This window comes from Melanotaenia boesemani, chromosome 4 (assembly GCF_017639745.1).
Source record: "Melanotaenia boesemani isolate fMelBoe1 chromosome 4, fMelBoe1.pri, whole genome shotgun sequence".
Taxonomy (NCBI): domain Eukaryota; kingdom Metazoa; phylum Chordata; class Actinopteri; order Atheriniformes; family Melanotaeniidae; genus Melanotaenia; species Melanotaenia boesemani.
The window spans coordinates 28,881,228-28,898,896 of record NC_055685.1 but is presented as its reverse complement, the minus strand read 5'-3'; the positions used below and the strand labels follow the sequence as shown (position 1 = coordinate 28,898,896).

The 17,669-nt window shown below is 35.9% G+C and overlaps 1 protein-coding gene across 1 annotated transcript in view; it reads left to right on the top strand.

Annotated features, from left to right (window-relative positions):
• The window catches only part of LOC121637831 (complement C3-like), a 34,526-nt gene that overhangs the window by 712 nt on the left and 16,145 nt on the right, over positions 1 to 17,669 (top strand). The window contains exons 2-23 of the mRNA XM_041982136.1: positions 2,707 to 2,905; positions 3,362 to 3,524; positions 3,844 to 3,938; positions 4,830 to 4,918; positions 5,008 to 5,090; positions 5,176 to 5,263; positions 5,367 to 5,472; positions 5,703 to 5,823; positions 6,333 to 6,448; positions 6,574 to 6,720; positions 7,099 to 7,198; positions 7,285 to 7,373; positions 7,489 to 7,680; positions 7,832 to 7,987; positions 8,472 to 8,601; positions 9,132 to 9,200; positions 9,647 to 9,844; positions 9,956 to 10,073; positions 10,161 to 10,249; positions 10,578 to 10,717; positions 12,060 to 12,272; positions 15,860 to 15,923. Coding sequence (XP_041838070.1) covers positions 2,707 to 2,905; positions 3,362 to 3,524; positions 3,844 to 3,938; positions 4,830 to 4,918; positions 5,008 to 5,090; positions 5,176 to 5,263; positions 5,367 to 5,472; positions 5,703 to 5,823; positions 6,333 to 6,448; positions 6,574 to 6,720; positions 7,099 to 7,198; positions 7,285 to 7,373; positions 7,489 to 7,680; positions 7,832 to 7,987; positions 8,472 to 8,601; positions 9,132 to 9,200; positions 9,647 to 9,844; positions 9,956 to 10,073; positions 10,161 to 10,249; positions 10,578 to 10,717; positions 12,060 to 12,272; positions 15,860 to 15,923 — 2,765 coding nt within the window. The remainder of the gene's footprint in view (positions 1 to 2,706; positions 2,906 to 3,361; positions 3,525 to 3,843; positions 3,939 to 4,829; positions 4,919 to 5,007; positions 5,091 to 5,175; positions 5,264 to 5,366; positions 5,473 to 5,702; positions 5,824 to 6,332; positions 6,449 to 6,573; positions 6,721 to 7,098; positions 7,199 to 7,284; positions 7,374 to 7,488; positions 7,681 to 7,831; positions 7,988 to 8,471; positions 8,602 to 9,131; positions 9,201 to 9,646; positions 9,845 to 9,955; positions 10,074 to 10,160; positions 10,250 to 10,577; positions 10,718 to 12,059; positions 12,273 to 15,859; positions 15,924 to 17,669) is intronic.

Sequence of the window (17,669 nt, the reverse complement as noted above, 5' to 3'; positions counted from 1 at the left end):
ATTTTGTGGTGAGGAGAAAGCCAGTTGAGCCTAGCACTGATATTACTGTATAATGACACTGTTTTCACACTCATTGGATATACATGTTACTTTGAGGGTATTTGGTGGGCTTACTTAAGAAAAACATGTCAATATATCCTTCACATTGGAAAATATTTTATATTAACTATTTACCATGAGAAATTGTTCTTGGTTAAATTTTCTTGATATTTGTTATTCTGCACGGTGGTGTGGTGGTTAGCACCGCAGCCTCACAGCAAGAAGGTCGCCGGTTCGAATCTCAGCTGGGGGGAGGTTCGAACCTTGAGGGTGGTGGCCTTTCTGTGTGGAGTTTGCATGTTCTCCCCGTGTACGTGTTGGTTCTCTCCGGGTTCTCCGGCTTCCTCCCACCGTTAGGTTATGTTAGGTTAATTGGACACTCTAAAATTCTCCCTAGGAGTGAGTGTGCGTGTGAATGGTTGTTTGTCTCTATCTGTGTTGGCCCTGCGACAGACTGGTGACCTGTCCAGGGTGTACCCTGCCTCTCACCTGTTAAAATGCTGGGATAGGCTCCAGTTCACCCGCGACCCGAAATGGAATAAGCGGTCAAGATAATGGATGGATGGATTTGTTATTCTCAATAAAAAGTACAACACAGAGACGAATTCAGTGTACCTTTTGAATGTTTGCTAGCTTTTTTGACTGAAAATTATCTATAAATGCTGTAAAATATTATTTCAGATTAAACTAAATTTCTTGTTGTATAAGAAAAGGTTGAATGAACATGTCTTTGTTTGATTAATGAATTTAAAGTATGTAAAAATGTACTAATGCATTGAAGAAAAATCTAAATATGAGCAGCATTAGCCTTCTGGTAAAGGTTTATTGATACATAGTGAGGAATGTTTGCATACTGGGTTTGTTGTTTGTGTCATGTAACTCAAAGTACTTTGGAACTCTAATTGTCCATAAATTTCAAAAGTGTTTATTTTGAGTTTACTGAGTTTTGCATTTCGCCAGACTCAGCAAACAGAGAGCACACTGATGGTGAAATGTTCTGTTGATTTAATGCTGGAATGATGGACCTTGGTCAAGCAGATAGTTAATTTATTTTTTGGAAAGTTGAAGGTCATGATCCTTTGTTTCATCGCTATACTCCAACAACATATCAGATCATTTTGGTCCGCTGATGTTAGTTCAACATTGGCCCATCTTCCTTTTTATTTAAAATCTACAAGAAAGTTGTCAAGGAATCAAATCCAGTCAAATCAAATTTTATTTATAAAGCACTTTTATGCCAAAACAAACACAAACAACTTCTGCATATTAAAATAAAGTATATGACAGAGCAATTTATAGAAATGTAGGCATAAAAATACCAGAAAGAACAAATAACTGGCTTGAAGCTGCTGTGAGGAAACCACAGTTGTAGTGCTGCAGTGCAGGACCCCCAGCCACCCACACAAGGGCGACCGCCGCAACAACAACCCTGCGGACCCAGTGTGGTGGGTCCCCATGAGAACAACACTGGAGTTAAAAATGTTAAAAAGGTAAAATAAAGATCATAAAAAACAAAGATCAAATAAAGTTTAAAACACTAACAGATAAAAAGGAGATGTTTAAAAAAACAAAAAAAGAAACAAAACAAAACAAAAAAAACATAAAAATAATGTATTAAAATAGGAAGAAAGAAAGAGACTGAGACAAATTAACTGATAAAATAAATACAGAAGCCAAGGCAAGCTTATTTGTTTTGCAAATTTCATATACAAGACAATTCAAAGTGCAGGTGCAGGGTGCAGGAAGCAACAACAAATGCATTAAAACTAACTTTAAAAGAAATTAAAGAGATTAAATAAAAAGAGAAAAAAAGCTAAAATAAAATAGATAAAATGCAATAAATAAAGTTCCAGTTTCAGGAATTAAGTTGTTTTTGTAAAAGACAACCAATAAAAAAGTTTTTAACCCTGATTTAAAACTGCTGAGTTCCAGCAGACCTGCCATTTTTTTTGGGAGTTTGTTCCACCCGTGAGGAACATAAAAGTAGAATCCTGACTCTACATGTTTAGTTCTAACTCTGGGAACAGAGTCTGGTGGCCTTAAGGAATCTGGTTGGTTCATAACAAACCCAAAGACCTGAATATATCTAATCTGAATTCAGTGCTTTGAAATCTAACAGCAGCATTTTGAAGTTATTTCTTTGACAGACAGGAAGCCAGTGTAACGATCTGAGGACTAGAGTTATATATTTTCTTGGTCTTAATGAGGAAATTTAAGGAAATAAATAAAAAATAACAGACTAAAGCACAAATAAATAACTACAATAACGATTCAGTTAAAAGCTAAACTAAAAATGTAAAACTGGATTTTATAAGCTTCATAACTCATTGTCCTGCCGTTTTTTGGACACATCCTGCAGCCCTGAGGTTCTCTGGCAGGCTGTTCCACACTTTACAAAACTGGTAGAAAGTTGGTTTGCTGTCTGGTCCGGGTCAAAGTTCTGTTCTGTGAGCTTGAACTGGTCTTTATGTTTATCTTACCCTGACACGCAAATGATTTGATTGGTTGGTTAATATACACACCCTTTGCCCCAAAGTAGCTATCAAAATAACTTTTCTCTCATCAATAATTTGTTTATTGCTTTTATAGTTCACAATTTATATCTTTACAGCATTATTTTCTCTGTATAGACTGAATACAAACATTTTATGTATTCTTTTTCTTCAGGGAGGTGATGTCTGCCCCCAACCTGATGCGAGTAGGAACAGCAGTAAACATCTTTTTCGAGATTCAAGACTGTAGCAGACAAGATAACATAAATGTACCAGTCCTTGTGAAGAACCATCCAACCAAAACCACAACTCTGGCATCCACATCTGTGACTCTCACTAGGGCAGGAAAATACCAGGGTTTTGCAAAAGTAAAGGTAATAAACTTGCAAATATGAAATTACATTTTTCCCACCTACTTGTTTTATTCTGCCCACCACATCCACCTCTGTTGCTTCTAAAGCAGCTTTTTTGTTTTCACCCATTTTTTTAGTCCTTCTCAGAATCAGACAGGAGCTGAGACAACAGGCATTAATCAGAATGAGACATCATTTTTTCAAAGCAGTCATTGTAAACCAACATCAGTAATATGATGATGTACAGCCTATCGCCTCCAACAAGCTTATTCTCTGCTCACTTGTCTGTTCTGCACATGCATTTTAAGCACTGAGACATACTGCAAAATACTTATACTGACTTCCATGTCACAGTGCAGGATGAAGTAGGACAAAGGAGACAAGGAGACAAGGAGACACTAATTAGACAAATAGGAGACAAACCTCTAATTTTACAAGTTTTAAAATTGTACAGTTACACTGTTTCTCCATCGTCAGGTCTCTTCTGAAGGGTTCAGTACAGACCCCAAAGTGAAGCAGTATGTTACCCTTCAAGCAATGTTCCCTGGTAAAACACTAGAGAAGGTGGTGTTGGTCTCCTTCCAGTCTGGCTACATTTTCATCCAGACTGATAAGACCATTTATACTCCTAGCAGCAATGGTGAGTCTACTCCTGCACCACATCTGGAAAAAAGACACTTTTTGTTTTAACTCTGGTTGGCTGTTTATGGAATGTCTCTGTGTTTGTTTGTTTGTTTGTTTGTTTGTTTATTTATTTATTTATTTATTTATTCATTCATTCATTCATTCATTCATTCATTCATTCATTCATTCCTTTGGCATCCTATAGTATAAGCAGAAGTTTGAATGAAACATACCTTTTCTTGCAGTCGTGTGTGGTATTTGGCAACATGCTGCAAAGGAAGCTGAAAGTTTACAGGAAATATAATCCAACTCTTCTCTTTCCCTTTTCCCAACAGTGCGTTACAGAATTTTTGCACTGACACCTGGCATGGAGCCTGTGGAGAGGGGACGTGCAACCCAAACAGAATCTTCAGTTATCATTGAGATTATGGTACTGTACTTGATATTTCATAAATGCACAATTAATTTTAAGATCAGGGTTCTGCTGATGGAACTATGTGTCTTTGCACATTACAGTTTGCCCTGGTACATTTTTATTTTCATGAAAATGTACACCAAATATTAATTTTGGAAGTGTAAATAGTGTACTTAATAAGATTTATGGTCTTCAAAATGTTGTTTATGTAATTTTTATACAGCCAGACAATTATTTATAAGCCTTATTTTTGGATTTGCATTAACTTCAATAGTCATGTGCTCACACATTAGTGATTGGTTGCATGGTCAAAACTAAGGTAACTCACAGGAAAATTCTGCTATGACTTCATGTCGTTGATACAATTAAATAATCTCATATAGGGACAGAAAGTTATTTTACAACCACAAAAAGAAACAAATGAAGTGGTTGCTGTTTGAGCAGCTTACAGCAAACTACATACGCTGCTGCTGTCTGTAGTGATGAATGGTGTGGATCATCTGTGTTGTTCAGAAAATTTTAATTAAATACATTAATAAACACACAAACTGGCAAATTAATGCTATTCTTTTAATTTAAGAAACATCAGGAACCTTAAGGAAAGTCAAATTAAAATAACCTCAAAAGGGACAATTTTTAGAGCGCTCCCCTGGTAACTTAGGAGAATCTTTTCAGGGAAACACATCTACTGTTCAGTGCAGACGAGCTCTCAAACCATAGCATATTATGATTTATTTATCAAAAGAAAAATAGAAACTCTTAAAACAGATGTTAATCCGTCAATCTATAACAAAGATAGTTACCTGAAAATGTTAGTTTCAGTGCAATAAATAGAAATATTAATTAAAATTTCCTGAAGAATGATCATTTTCACCACTAAAATTATTTGATACTGTTTATTTTTAGACCCCTGGTGACATCGTAGTAAAATCTGACACTGTCTCACTGACTTCAGGGATTAAATCTGAAATCTACGAGCTTCCTGCCATTGTCAGGTGAGGCATTTGTAGGTGTTTGAAACATAACTGTAATTGTATCATTTAACTAAATCTTTTATATGAGTTCCTTTTGTGCTCATGTGCAGTGAGGGACAATGGAAGGTGGTGGGAAAGTTTCAAAGCAACCCACAACAAAGCTTCTTTTCAGAATTTGAGGTCAAAGAATATGGTAAGTCACTTTTAAACTTTTAAACCAGTGAAACCATCACATTTTACTTGATTGAACACACTTAAAAATATGAATCAATTCACAGTACTCCCCAGTTTTGAAGTGAAATTGTCAGCTGGGAAGCCCTTCTTCTATGTGGACAGTGATGCGCTTACCATCGCCATTAAAGCTACGTTAGTGAAATTTAATTCATAGCTTGATAGCTGAAAAAGATGCAACAGTTTTATTGGTCTGATTTTCCTTGACTACGAGTTTACCATTTCCTTATGGTTTTAGGTATGTGTTTGGTGAAGAGGTGGATGGAACAGCCTATGTTGTATTTGGGTTTATAGATGCCAAAAGTGAAAAAAAGGTTTTTCCAAAATCTCTTCAAAGAGTCCCAGTGAGTACCTAAATTATTCATTTATATATTCATTCATTCATTTCTCATCTACAAGAACACATGGAAAATTATTGGATATTGTTGTTTCTCCAAAGTCTGAAAGTGCAATACTTCAGCTTAAGCTTTACATTTTTTCTAAAACTATTTTCAATAATGGGAAATCCTTGTGTAAAATACTGATTTACATATTAAACCATAAAGTTAACCATTTTTGCATTTTATTTTATTAGGTCCAGAAAGGAAGAGGACAAGTCACATTGAATAAAGAGCACATTACACAGACCTTCTCAAACATTAATGAGCTGGTGGGAAACTCCATCTATGTTGCCGTCAGTGTGCTAACAGGAAGTGGTAAGAAAGACACAGCATGGATGTGCACAGTAGACAAGTAAAAGTAAATGAATAAAGTGTTAGTTTTAATTAAAATAAGTAACAGTATTACATGTGTTCATTGTATTACATAATGGCCACTTTTCAATAACAACATCAGAGGATGACACCTATACTGACAGTTGTATAACTTACGTCTTTGCTGGAGCCTCTGTTCTTGAGACGTAGCAAATAGAAATTCGTCTTCCTATCAAACTCTTACTTCACTCTTGGGTGTGGAAAAATTAAGAAATAAATGGAAACAAATTAACTTATTTATAAAAACAGTGAAATTTTATTTTTATTGCATACAAATTTGTATGTGCTGGCCACTTCTTGGCTGTGTCATTTTTAAATGCATAAATTCTGATGGCTGTATGTAGCCGAAGGAGACGGGGATTTTATTACAATATAAACTTTAGATTTGTGACGTGGAAGTGAGGAAAATAGTTTTAAGATATGTGACTGTGATGAACATGTGTGACAAACAGGTGGTGAAATGGTGGAAGGAGAGTTGAGAGGCATCAAGATCGTCACATCACCCTATACTATCTCTTTCAAGAGGACGCCTAAGTTTTTCAAACCAGGAATGTCTTTTGATGTCTTGGTAAAGATGGAACATTTATTCACATAAACATAATATCTAACTGTCTGTCTCTCTTTATTTTATATACATGTATACAAAGTTAAATAAGGAGGCGAAGTACAGGACCTTTGTTTCTTTGACGGCAGGTTGAAGTTTTGAATCCTGACGAATCTCCAGCCCCAAATATTCCTGTCGAGGTTACACCTGGAGACGTTAAGGGCACAACAGCAGGCACTGGGCTTGCAAGGCTTACCGTTAATACTTTGGCAGACTTAAAAATCCTGGAAATTAGAGTATGTATTTTTATTTATTCTATTTTATTTTTTTTTGTGAACCTGTTTAATTCTCAGCTGTTGTTGGCTGTTCTTTTTCTTATTTGTTTTTGTTATTAAGTTTTTAAAAAAAATTTTTTAAGTTTTAAAAATTACATTTAAAACTTTTGTCTTCCACTGAAACTTACTAGAAGTTTAACAATGTATTTATTTGTTTTAATTTGTGTGTAATATTGCTGGTAAGTGTAAATTTTCAAGACTAGGAAAGTGACCATTCAATGATTTTTAACAGAAGAGTGAGTTTAACCCAATCAGGGACTTCTTAGTTTTTTTTTATTTGTTTGTTTGTTTTTGTTATTTATTTAACATCAATTTATTGTTGGACATTTTTAATTAAAGGCAAAGACCAAGGTGGAAGACCTTACAGAAAATAGACAAGCATCAGCTTACATGGTAGCTAAACCTTACGAAACCAGGAGCCAAAGTTACCTCCACATAAGTAAGTTATTTATTAAAATGAAAGCATGTGGTTAATTTATTAAAATCCTCAACATGTCAAGTAATAACTGTGAAACATAATTGCAGGCGTGGAAACGACTGCAGTCGAAATAAATCAATACATCAAAGTCACCTTTTTACTCAGCAAGCCAGAACAAAATGACATTACATATCTGGTAAGAAGTGTTCTGAAGCTGCTTGTATGTTTGTTTGGGAACATGTATTATTGAGCTTTGTTGCATTTTTCTAGTGAGATTAATTATGGAGTGATGAGTAATTATGTTTCCCCAGATCTTGAGCAGAGGTCAGCTGGTGAAACATTTCCGATATGAGAACAATCGTCAAAGACAGATTTCTCAGATGGTTCAATTTACCAAAGATATGCTTCCATCATTCCGCATCGTCGCCTACTACCACACAAGTTCTAACGAACTGGTATCCGACTCTATTTGGGTCGATGTACAAGACATCTGCATGGGAACGGTGAGAGAGACAACGGTCATGTTAAACATTTAAATCATGTGGGTGGACAAATAACTTATACCCACACAAACAGGCAAATGGCTAAGGCATGTGCAAATTCTTTTATAGAAGGCTTTAGCAAAAGTAAATCTATTTTTCCTTCCACATTTAGCTGAACCTGGAAGTAGAAGGAGCCGCTGCATCTTATGAACCTCGCAAGTCTTTCAAGCTGGTTATCACAGGAGATCCAGGGGCCACAGTGGGGCTGGTGGCAGTTGACAAAAGCGTTTATGTTTTAAACAACAAGCATCGCCTGACACAGAAAAAGGTAATTTCTTTTTACTGTTTAATTTTTATTAGGTTAACTATTAATATTAGTTGGATATTAACACCATACATACACACACACACACATATAAAGAAAAAAAAAATTATATATATATATATATATATATATATATATATATATACAAATAATTACAAACCAACTTTCTTTCTTTGTATCATGTTTATCTGGATAGTAATTAATAACACAATAGACCAGGACTGCAGTGACTAGACATGTTTGATTTAAAGATATCTTCTTGTGCTGGCAAAGAGAGGCATCCAGTGCTTCTTATAACATCTACCCAGTCATTTGACCAATGTAGAACCACTGCATCTCTTTGGACCCTGAAAGTAAACAACAACAGCAGATCTTTGACACCAAAATGGGCTTGGACCAGGCTTAAAGCCATCATTTATCTGGGATGTAATCTGCAACTTCTGTGTTGTTGAGTGATCGCATTTTGTATTTCTGACATTCTGCTCAGATTTGGGAAACAGTGGAAAAATATGAGCCAGGCTGCACAGCAGGTGGAGGGCAAAACAGCATGAAGGTCTTCTATGATGCAGGGCTGATGTTGCAGACCGGCAGCCTCAGTGGAACGCTTGACAGAACAGGTGACACTTTTTTAAGTCCAATTTTCTTTATGTAATTAATAAACAACTAAGTAATGTGTTTTGTGAAAGATGTGCCCAAAATTTACACTTTGATTTGATTTAAATAGATTATGAAAGCCAATAGGAGAATATTGCAGGGGATTTTGATGAATTTTCTTATAACTATCCACATGATTAGTTGTGGTGCTCATCTCATAGAAACATGACACTTATAAGTTATATTTCATTAAAAGGTTACTAATCAGACTTTCTAATGATGTATGATACAATACCAGTTGCTATTATTAAACCAGAGAAATTAATGATAATTGCTGAATTAAAGCATATGGTGTTACAGGGCCAGAAACAATGCCATCTACCAGGTCCCAGCAAGAAAAACATATTTTTGCACATAATCACCACTATAAAGGGCATTGTGGTTTCTATTATATCACTATCACTACTCATTTATATTTACTGAATAGTGGCATTGATACCATTTTTTGTTTCTTAATTCTTTTTAATGAATGAATAAACTTTGCTTTTTCCAGAATCTGGGTGTCCTTCTTCCAGCAGGAGGAAACGAGCCAGCACTATAATGGATGTCAGAACCAGCTTGTGTAAGAATTACAGCTCAACAAACCTCATCACATATATATATATATATATGATATATATATACTCTTTTTAATTTAATATTTATTTATCCGAACCAAACATTAAGAGAAAAAATATTTAATTTAATTTAATTGTCCATAATGGTGGCCTGGTCAGCATTTACAGCCAGGATACAATCAATTAGGTATTCTATCTTATATAAAACAAAGCAATAGAGTTTGAAAACAACAGTAAATATTCATAAAACAGTAACAAAAAATGCAAATGAACTGGAAACAATGATATGACTTTTCATACGTATTAGAGACAATCAGATAATATCTACATATTGTGTCTATCAGCTGCCAAAATGTTTCCTATTTATGAGAGTTCTTAAAATATCTATTAAAGTTTTTAATTAAACCATATTTTCTTTTTCCTTTGTTGTCACAACACTTTTTCTTGTCAGTGAGTGAATACCAAGAAAAAACTGAAAAGGAATGCTGCTTGGATGGTATGAGGGATGTTCCTGTCTCATACACCTGTGAAAGGCGCAGTGAGTATATTGTGGATGATTCAGCATGTAGTAAGGCCTTCCTTCACTGCTGCCTGGAGATGAAGAAACATCAGGACGAGAACAAGGAGGAAGTCCTACAACTTGCTCGCAGTAAGAAATGTGTTGAAAAGATGAGGGTGGTTGTTTTACATTTTTAATTATTTATGACAAAGATAAAAGGCCATCAATGAAAAATACTAATATTTTTAATGGCTTCCTTAGGTGAGGCTGATGATGCTTACATGGACAGCGATGAAATAGTTTCCCGCACTAATTTTCCTGAAAGTTGGCATTGGACTGATATCATACTGGGCCCTTGTCCTGAAAATGAAAAAAACTGGTAAGTCCCGCAAAATAAAAACAGTATAAGAAAAAAAAAATGTTGTTAGAATTTCTCTAAAAGTTGTTCTGTCCCTAAAACATTCAGTAAAACCACAAAATCTGAGCAATTTGTGGCTTTGCCTGATTCCATCACAACATGGCAGTTGACCGGAATCAGTCTGTCAAGAACTCATGGTAAGGCCTCTTTATCTTCGCGACATACTAATGTGAAGAAACAGTTTAATTTTTCATCTTCTTGACACCAATCAAAAAGTTATTTCCTGTGCTTATATTGCTGTTTATATATATATATATATATATATAACTATCAGTGGCAATGGTTCCATGTGACTCTACGATAGTTTTTATTACAATGCAACATTGTGTTGCTAGACAATTGAGACTTTAAAAACACTTTTTTAGGAATACATAGCTTGATGTAGTGTGTAATCCCATAATCAATAATCAAAAGGTGCATCCAGTCACTCAGAGATTAAATTTTTCTGACGTCTTTCTATTTAAGGTATCTGTGTGGCTGACGGCCTAGAGGTCAAAGTCTGGAAGCCATTCTTCATCGACCTCAGGCTTCCATATGCAGCTGTCCGAGGAGAGCAGCTGGAAATTAAAGCAATTCTCCACAACTACAATTTTGAGGAAATCACTGTAAGTCGCTGTCGTTCCGTCCAAATGACTGAGAAGCAGCATTATGGGAAGATGTAATAAATGATCATTTAGCATGTACAAAACTAACTGAACAATCTAAATGTTTTATTGTAGTTCAAGAAGCCTAAATCAAATAATACTAGGAAACATTTAAAGAGTTAACAAAAAACAGAATGACAACAGAGCTAGATCCTTTTCAAATGGGCAAGAATATGTGATGATACCTCTCTCAAGAGCAGTTACTTAGTATCAGTCAGCATTTCTGAGCCTGTGTAGTAAGTTTTACAACATAACTGTATTTCTTTTTAATGTATTATTACTGGAAGCATCAATGAATATAACCTTTTGTAAGATTTCTCTGTGTTTTGTCTGTGCATAACATTTACTTCAGATTTATCTGAGTAATATAATGCACCTTAAATTATCACATTTTTAGCATTTGCACACAGAAATAGTTTAACTTTTTTCTTGAATAATCTTACGCAAAGAGAACTGAACAACTCTGCATGGGATTGCACTTTTTAATTATCCAGTTATGCAGTGATGCCCATCTGTGTTTGTCTGTGCAGTGTTTTGTTGCTCCTTCAACCATAATGTTTTTAAAAGTAAGTAATAAATAAATAAGCACGGAAGGCTCATGGCAGCTCTTGAAAGACTTGAAAATCCCAAAATGTTATGCAATTGTAACAAAGTTAGGGAAATTAGATTTTTGTCATAGAGTTGTCTTTTAAATTAAAAGCAAACAGATAAATTGATAACATGTGACTGCTGACCAGTAATTCCCATTAATCTATTATACTTGAATATTTCTCTAGGAAGGGCAAAATTCCTTTTCTTTTTTACATTAAGCTTTGAATGTGAGTAACATCAAGACTGACAGCTTTTGTTCAGGAATAAAATTAATTCTAAGTCACAATTTGCAAAATATTTGTAGACTCAGCTTAAAATGAGCAATTTTACTCTAATATAAAAATGTAATGTTAAATTACAGCTGTTCATGTGTCAAGTTTAGTAGGGTAACATCTTAATCTTTGAAAATTGACATTAATAATTATTATTTTAATCTTTTGAAAGATATTACCAATATACCAATAGATACCAATATTGAAAACAACAGAACACTATTTTGTTTTCTATTTTTGGCATTTTTCCATGATTTAATAATAGTAATTTGCATCATTTCATAAACTCTGTGAGCCAATAAAAGACCCAGGGTTAGGACAGTGTCTCAGTGGAAACATAAAACATCTGCATATTATCCCTACCCTCATACCTTTAATTTGTAATGGCCTGACTGACAGTGTGTGCCTGTTTCTATCTTTTCCTCTTAACTTATTTAAAGGTACGTGTGGAGCTAAAAGAAGAACCTGGTGCATGCAGTGCAGCCTATAAGAAAGGGTGGTTCCGTCAGGAGGTCCGAGTTGGAGCAAGAACCACACGATCCGTACCATTTATAATTATTCCTATGAAGGATGGAGAAGTTCGAATTGAGGTCAAAGGAGTTGTGAAAAACTCATACCATGGTGACGGAGTTGCTAAGTATCTTCGTGTTGTGGTAAGAAAAAGACTTAAAAGATCAACTTGCAATATAACTTTATTTTAACTAAGCTGCATTCAAGTAAGACAGATAATTAAATAATAAAAAATACAGAAGCCGAGTTATTCCCACTTTTTTTTTTTTATCAAGTTGACATAATTTCTCAATGTCATATTAAAATTTTAATGATGTGCTTTGCTGAAAGTTCCTCAGAGAAAACATCAGAGCCTCCTTTCTGTGGAAGCCAGAATCCCCAGTTAACTATTGCATGATCTCTAGATCACAGTTCTCATTTTAATGTGATAAGTTTATTTTTCCATTACCTTGAAAAATCTGCCTTTGGATTTCTCAAAATAATTTAACAAATAATTTTAAAAATTATCTCTAGAACAGTTTAGTAGACATCCAGCTGGCTTTTACTGCTGAGGAGCTCTCACAGGATGTAAAATAAATGCAGTTAGTTTTGCTGTTCTTATGCAACTGGTAATTAATAACCACTTAATCAGTTTGTCTTGTGTGGTGTCCATTAAAATAAACGGTGTTACTAACGGCATTACTTTTTTCAGGAGCGTATAATCTAACTAATTACTCTGTGCATCCTTACAACACTGTTACCATTACTGAGGATAAAACGTCACTGACAGCGCGTTACTATTCAGTAACAAGCTACTATTCATATGAATGATATGACTGAAACGAGAGAATACACTCAACGTTTGAGTAGAATCGTTGCAATGTCGTGTCGTCACCGGATGCAAGCGAAGTGGGTCCGCATCTTTTATCGCAGAGTTTTCACTCTGTTTAAACAAAGCGATCAGCCAGAGCATCCGGTGACCTGCTCAGATCCAACAGCTTGTTTGGTGAAAACACCCCTTCTAACCACATGGGTGGAGTCAGTTTTGCAGTAAACTTAGAAAATCTTCCAACCTGATAATGTTGATGTGTAGCTCTTTATTTGTTCAGTAGATAACGTTGCATTAATGTGATTCCTCAAACAATTTCTACTGATTTTATTATTTTCAGCTGCAACAAATTTTCCTATGTTAAGAGACCTCCAATAGAACCTACAACCTGAAAGAAATGCACACAAAATGATGAATTTGCTTTGAAATTGTTATTTTTATGATTAATTTTGCCCTGAAAGATAAATTTATCTTTTGTTTTGGTAAAGCCTCTTTCCACTGGCAAATGCTTAACGCTCATCATCACTTCTCCCCGGGTCATTGCCTGGCTAACGGTAAAGTAGTAGACCCTGTCAGTGTGTGCATGGGTTGCCTCTGGGCTCTTTGGGCCCCGGACTCTTCATTCTGGCTGCCCTGGATGGTCGGGGCCTGTGCCCTGTGACCGTGGGGGGCTGGGGCTCTCTTCTGCCACCCTGTGGGTGGGCCTGGGGTCGACTTCGTGATAGGTGGCTTGGGTTTGTGCTCCAGGATTGCTGCTGATGGCCCGGGTGTCTGGTCTGCCTCTAGCCTCCGAGAGGAGTGGTTGTATTTGCATGATCACGCTCATCACTTCTCATTCCTCGTACTCTGCATGCTGGCACAGTCACCGAGTTGTCCAGTGGGTTTATACACTAAGAGATACGTTTGTTTTGTTTTTTTCCTGTGATGGAGTATCTGGTACTTTAGTTGTTGTCATACGTTTCTTGAATGGGTCATCATTTAGGAACTCTTAATTACTGTCAGCTCTGTGTTTTTTGTAAAAGCTATGAACAATGAAAAATCTTACTTTGCCATCCACCCTGAATGCCATAAAACATTATAAAATAAAAAATAAACTATTTGAAAAAAAAAAAAAAAACTAGATAGAAGATAAAGATAACAAAAACTGAGTAAATAATCTATGTATATAAATGTGCAGTGAGCCACATTCAACAACAATCAGCTATGCAAAAGAAAACAACTCATGAGGTAGACGATAACACGCATTTGCAATATTATAAATAATAAGACACATAAAACAATAAACAATTTTATTAGAACTGTATAAAATAACTAACACAGTCACTACCCCCGTTGCACAAACACTCCTTCCCTCATGCCTTCCCACTGTGTTTAGACTATGATTACAGATTGGTATACTTAAGTTACACCACAATTCTGTTACCTAAACAAATGTTACCTAATACCCCTCCTTGTTATTTATATGAACAACAGAAAATAAATATTCACTCGGATGGTAAATTATGTATCGTTTATTGAACATGTATTCAAAGTTGTGATAGGGATGACAGATGTGAGGTGTCAACGCTGTCCTTCTGATGCATCAGACTCCCACAGCCAGCAGATGGAGCTCTTAGGTTTGGTCAAATGATTCAGAACAATAAGCCATTTTCAAGCATTTTGGGTCAAAGTTGGCTCGATGATGCATGAGGCCTCGGTTTCACCATCCCTAGGTACAGAATCCAAAGCCAATCCTTTGAAACAATCCAAAAGTGAAAGTTCAAGAGAGCCACACAGAAATTAGAGCAAAACTTTACCAGGCTGAAGCAAGCAGGTACAGGAATTCCAAGCGCCAAAAAAATTGGTTGACAGGCAGGTAAAAGGGCTGAAAACGTGCAGGAGTATCTCTAACAATCTGGCAGGGAGCAGGAGAAAGGCTCCTGCTTAAATAGGGAGCCACACAGGTGAGAAGTATCAGCAATCAGGGCAAGGCAAACAGAATTAGTAGTAAGATGCATTCAGAGGCGGCTGGGAAATCCCAACACTCAACCTACAATCATGAAACAGTTGGTGATAGTTTGGATTGAAGAGTCATTGCCTTCTATCTGTTTTGTTTTTGTCTCCTCTCTCTTCTCTCTGCTTTCCTTTTTGCTACTGTTTGCTGTCTTTCTTCTTTTTCTGTCCCCTCTGGTCTGGTCCAACAAGATTACATAGATTCCATAATTCAAAGTAAATAAATAAATGAATGAATCTGATTATCAAGAGGAGCCTTATACACATAAACCTCCCCTTGGCAAAGCAAATTTGTTTGGCACAACACAGCAACCAGACCATAATTCTGTTTGCAGGAGAAGCTAAAAATAAAATACAAACAAAAAAAAAAAAAAAAAAAAAAAAAAAATAGAAACTTAGATACACTAAATATCTCTTCTTCACCTGTTGTCTCACTTTCCTCCATGTTTGCTTGTTAATAACTGTGACTGTGCCACCCAGCTCCTGTATGCTTTAATAACAAAATGCCAATAATTGGTATAACCATGGGTTTCAACAATGTGAAAACGGTAAGAAAGATACATTACTCATTTAGCCAGCAGCTGTATCCGATGCACACTGAAGCTACCGGTGCAGTCGCATCATAAACTTCTGTCTTGGACCGCCGATTCGGACTGGTGAATCTCCCCATCCCTAGTATGCATGCATGTGTCTTGCAAAGTTGTGGTACACGCTTGAAAATAAGTTTCCCCCGAAAGCCCTGGTGTAATATGAACCCTGCCTAATTTCAATGCCAAGTGAAGCTTGGGTTGGAAATTTGTTTTTTAATTGAAATACTTTATTTGGTCACTGCAGAAAAGCCCCCTGGAATTGTACCACAATGCAGTGTCAGTAGTTTTCTTAATGACAGTGTTTCACTCTTGATTTTTTTGTTATCTGTTGTTCTTCCAGCCTCCAGGTGTGCTGATGAAAAATTCATTTAATGTAACACTTGATCCTGCAAAGAAAGGTCAAGGTAAGTTTACAACTGAAAAGCTACAATCAAGGGTGGAGCTAAAAAAAATTCAATAGGGCCAGACAGGGTAAAGTAATCATATAATTTGAAAAGAAATGTAAAGTTTTAAAGTGCAAATTCTCAATGATATATATATATATTAGTGCTGGGCGACGATTAAAATTTTTAATCGCGATTAATCGCATGACATGCTGCGATTAATCGCGATTAATCGCATCGTCACGCGCAAAATGTCTCTTTCCTTTAAAAAAAAGGTCTACAGCTATAAAAAGAAAATACAGTAAGTTTTGGTTTACAAACACCACATCAGGGGTTTCCAACCTGCAACTCTGGAGCTGCAAGTGTCTCTCTGGACCTTCTACAATGCCTCTAAATACGTGGCTAAAAAATTTTTTTTTAATCTATCTTTCTTGTCATTAGGTTGGAAACCATGGACTTTTTTTTTCCTTTCTTTTACATCATTTTCCACAAATATCTACATTCCTTAGCAGAAAGTCTGTCTATCCTCTTTTTTTTTATAAAGGTTTTATGCTTTTCTTCATTTTAAAACCTTAAAAATGGAAATAAAAATGTGGTTCTTCAAAAATAACAAACATCCTATGGTGGCTCTTCGTTAAAAATATATATTAACTTGCCTTTTTGAAAAATCTCGTAACATCTGCGTCTCTAAAGTAGTTTTATTTAGCTGGCTGAGGGAAAATGGCTCTTTGGATTGGAAAGGTTGCAGACCCCTGCACTAAACACAAACAGATTTAGCAGCAATTTTCAGATAAAATATTTCTTCATATATATTTATAAAATCAAATATTTATGAGAAAGAAGGATTTACTAACTAAAAGGTAAATAGTCAGCAGGATGGATTTAAAGCTGTGTAGCTGCTTCCTTCTAGACACAGAAGGAACAATATGTGATGAATATCAGCATCAGGTGAACAGACAGAAAGCAGGATTAGAATCTCACAGCTTCTAGATAGTGAGGAGAGAGAAATATTCACAATATGCACAATAACTTCCATCCATGCACCTTCACTGCTTCATTATCCAGGTTTCTGGCCTATAATTTCTCTAAACTTTAATTTTCAGCCTCTGCTACCACCGGGAGTTAAGGGGTTAACATCTCGTTCCGGGTGTAGCGTCAGGTCTGTAGATGTAACTATAAACATGTGTGGTATCCACAGTCCAGAATCTCAGCTACCAGCTCAGTAAAACCATTTCTATCACCAACAAACACAGTTAAGACAACAAACAATTTAAAGTGCAGCTACACAAAGTCCGAAAAATATGTAAACACAAATTATGTCTCCCCGTGTCCACCCCACGGCATGAACACGAACAAACGACTCCTCTACTGAAAGCTCACATCTCACAGATTCCACAGCTGGAAGTTTCATCTTAATATGACCAAGATTCACCGAACCAGAGGTAGAAGAAGACTCGATTTATGCTTCACATTTGTAAAAGTCATAAAGCATTTCTTACCTTTGCTGTCTTGCATAAATTAAAACCGCATTTATAAAAAAATAGTAATAAAAACGTTGTCCGTCCAAAAATTGCGATGTTCTGTCCATCTGCATGTATTTTGACAAAGAGAAATGTCGGTTCTTTTTTTCTTCTTCTTGTTCCAGACAGAAAACATCTCTTTATTTTAATAAACCCGCTCTCTCCCGATCACGTCAGACGCACCGCTGCAGCAGGGAAGGGAGACATGGACGCCATGTTTCTGTCATCAAAGCCAGCAGCCAGCAAA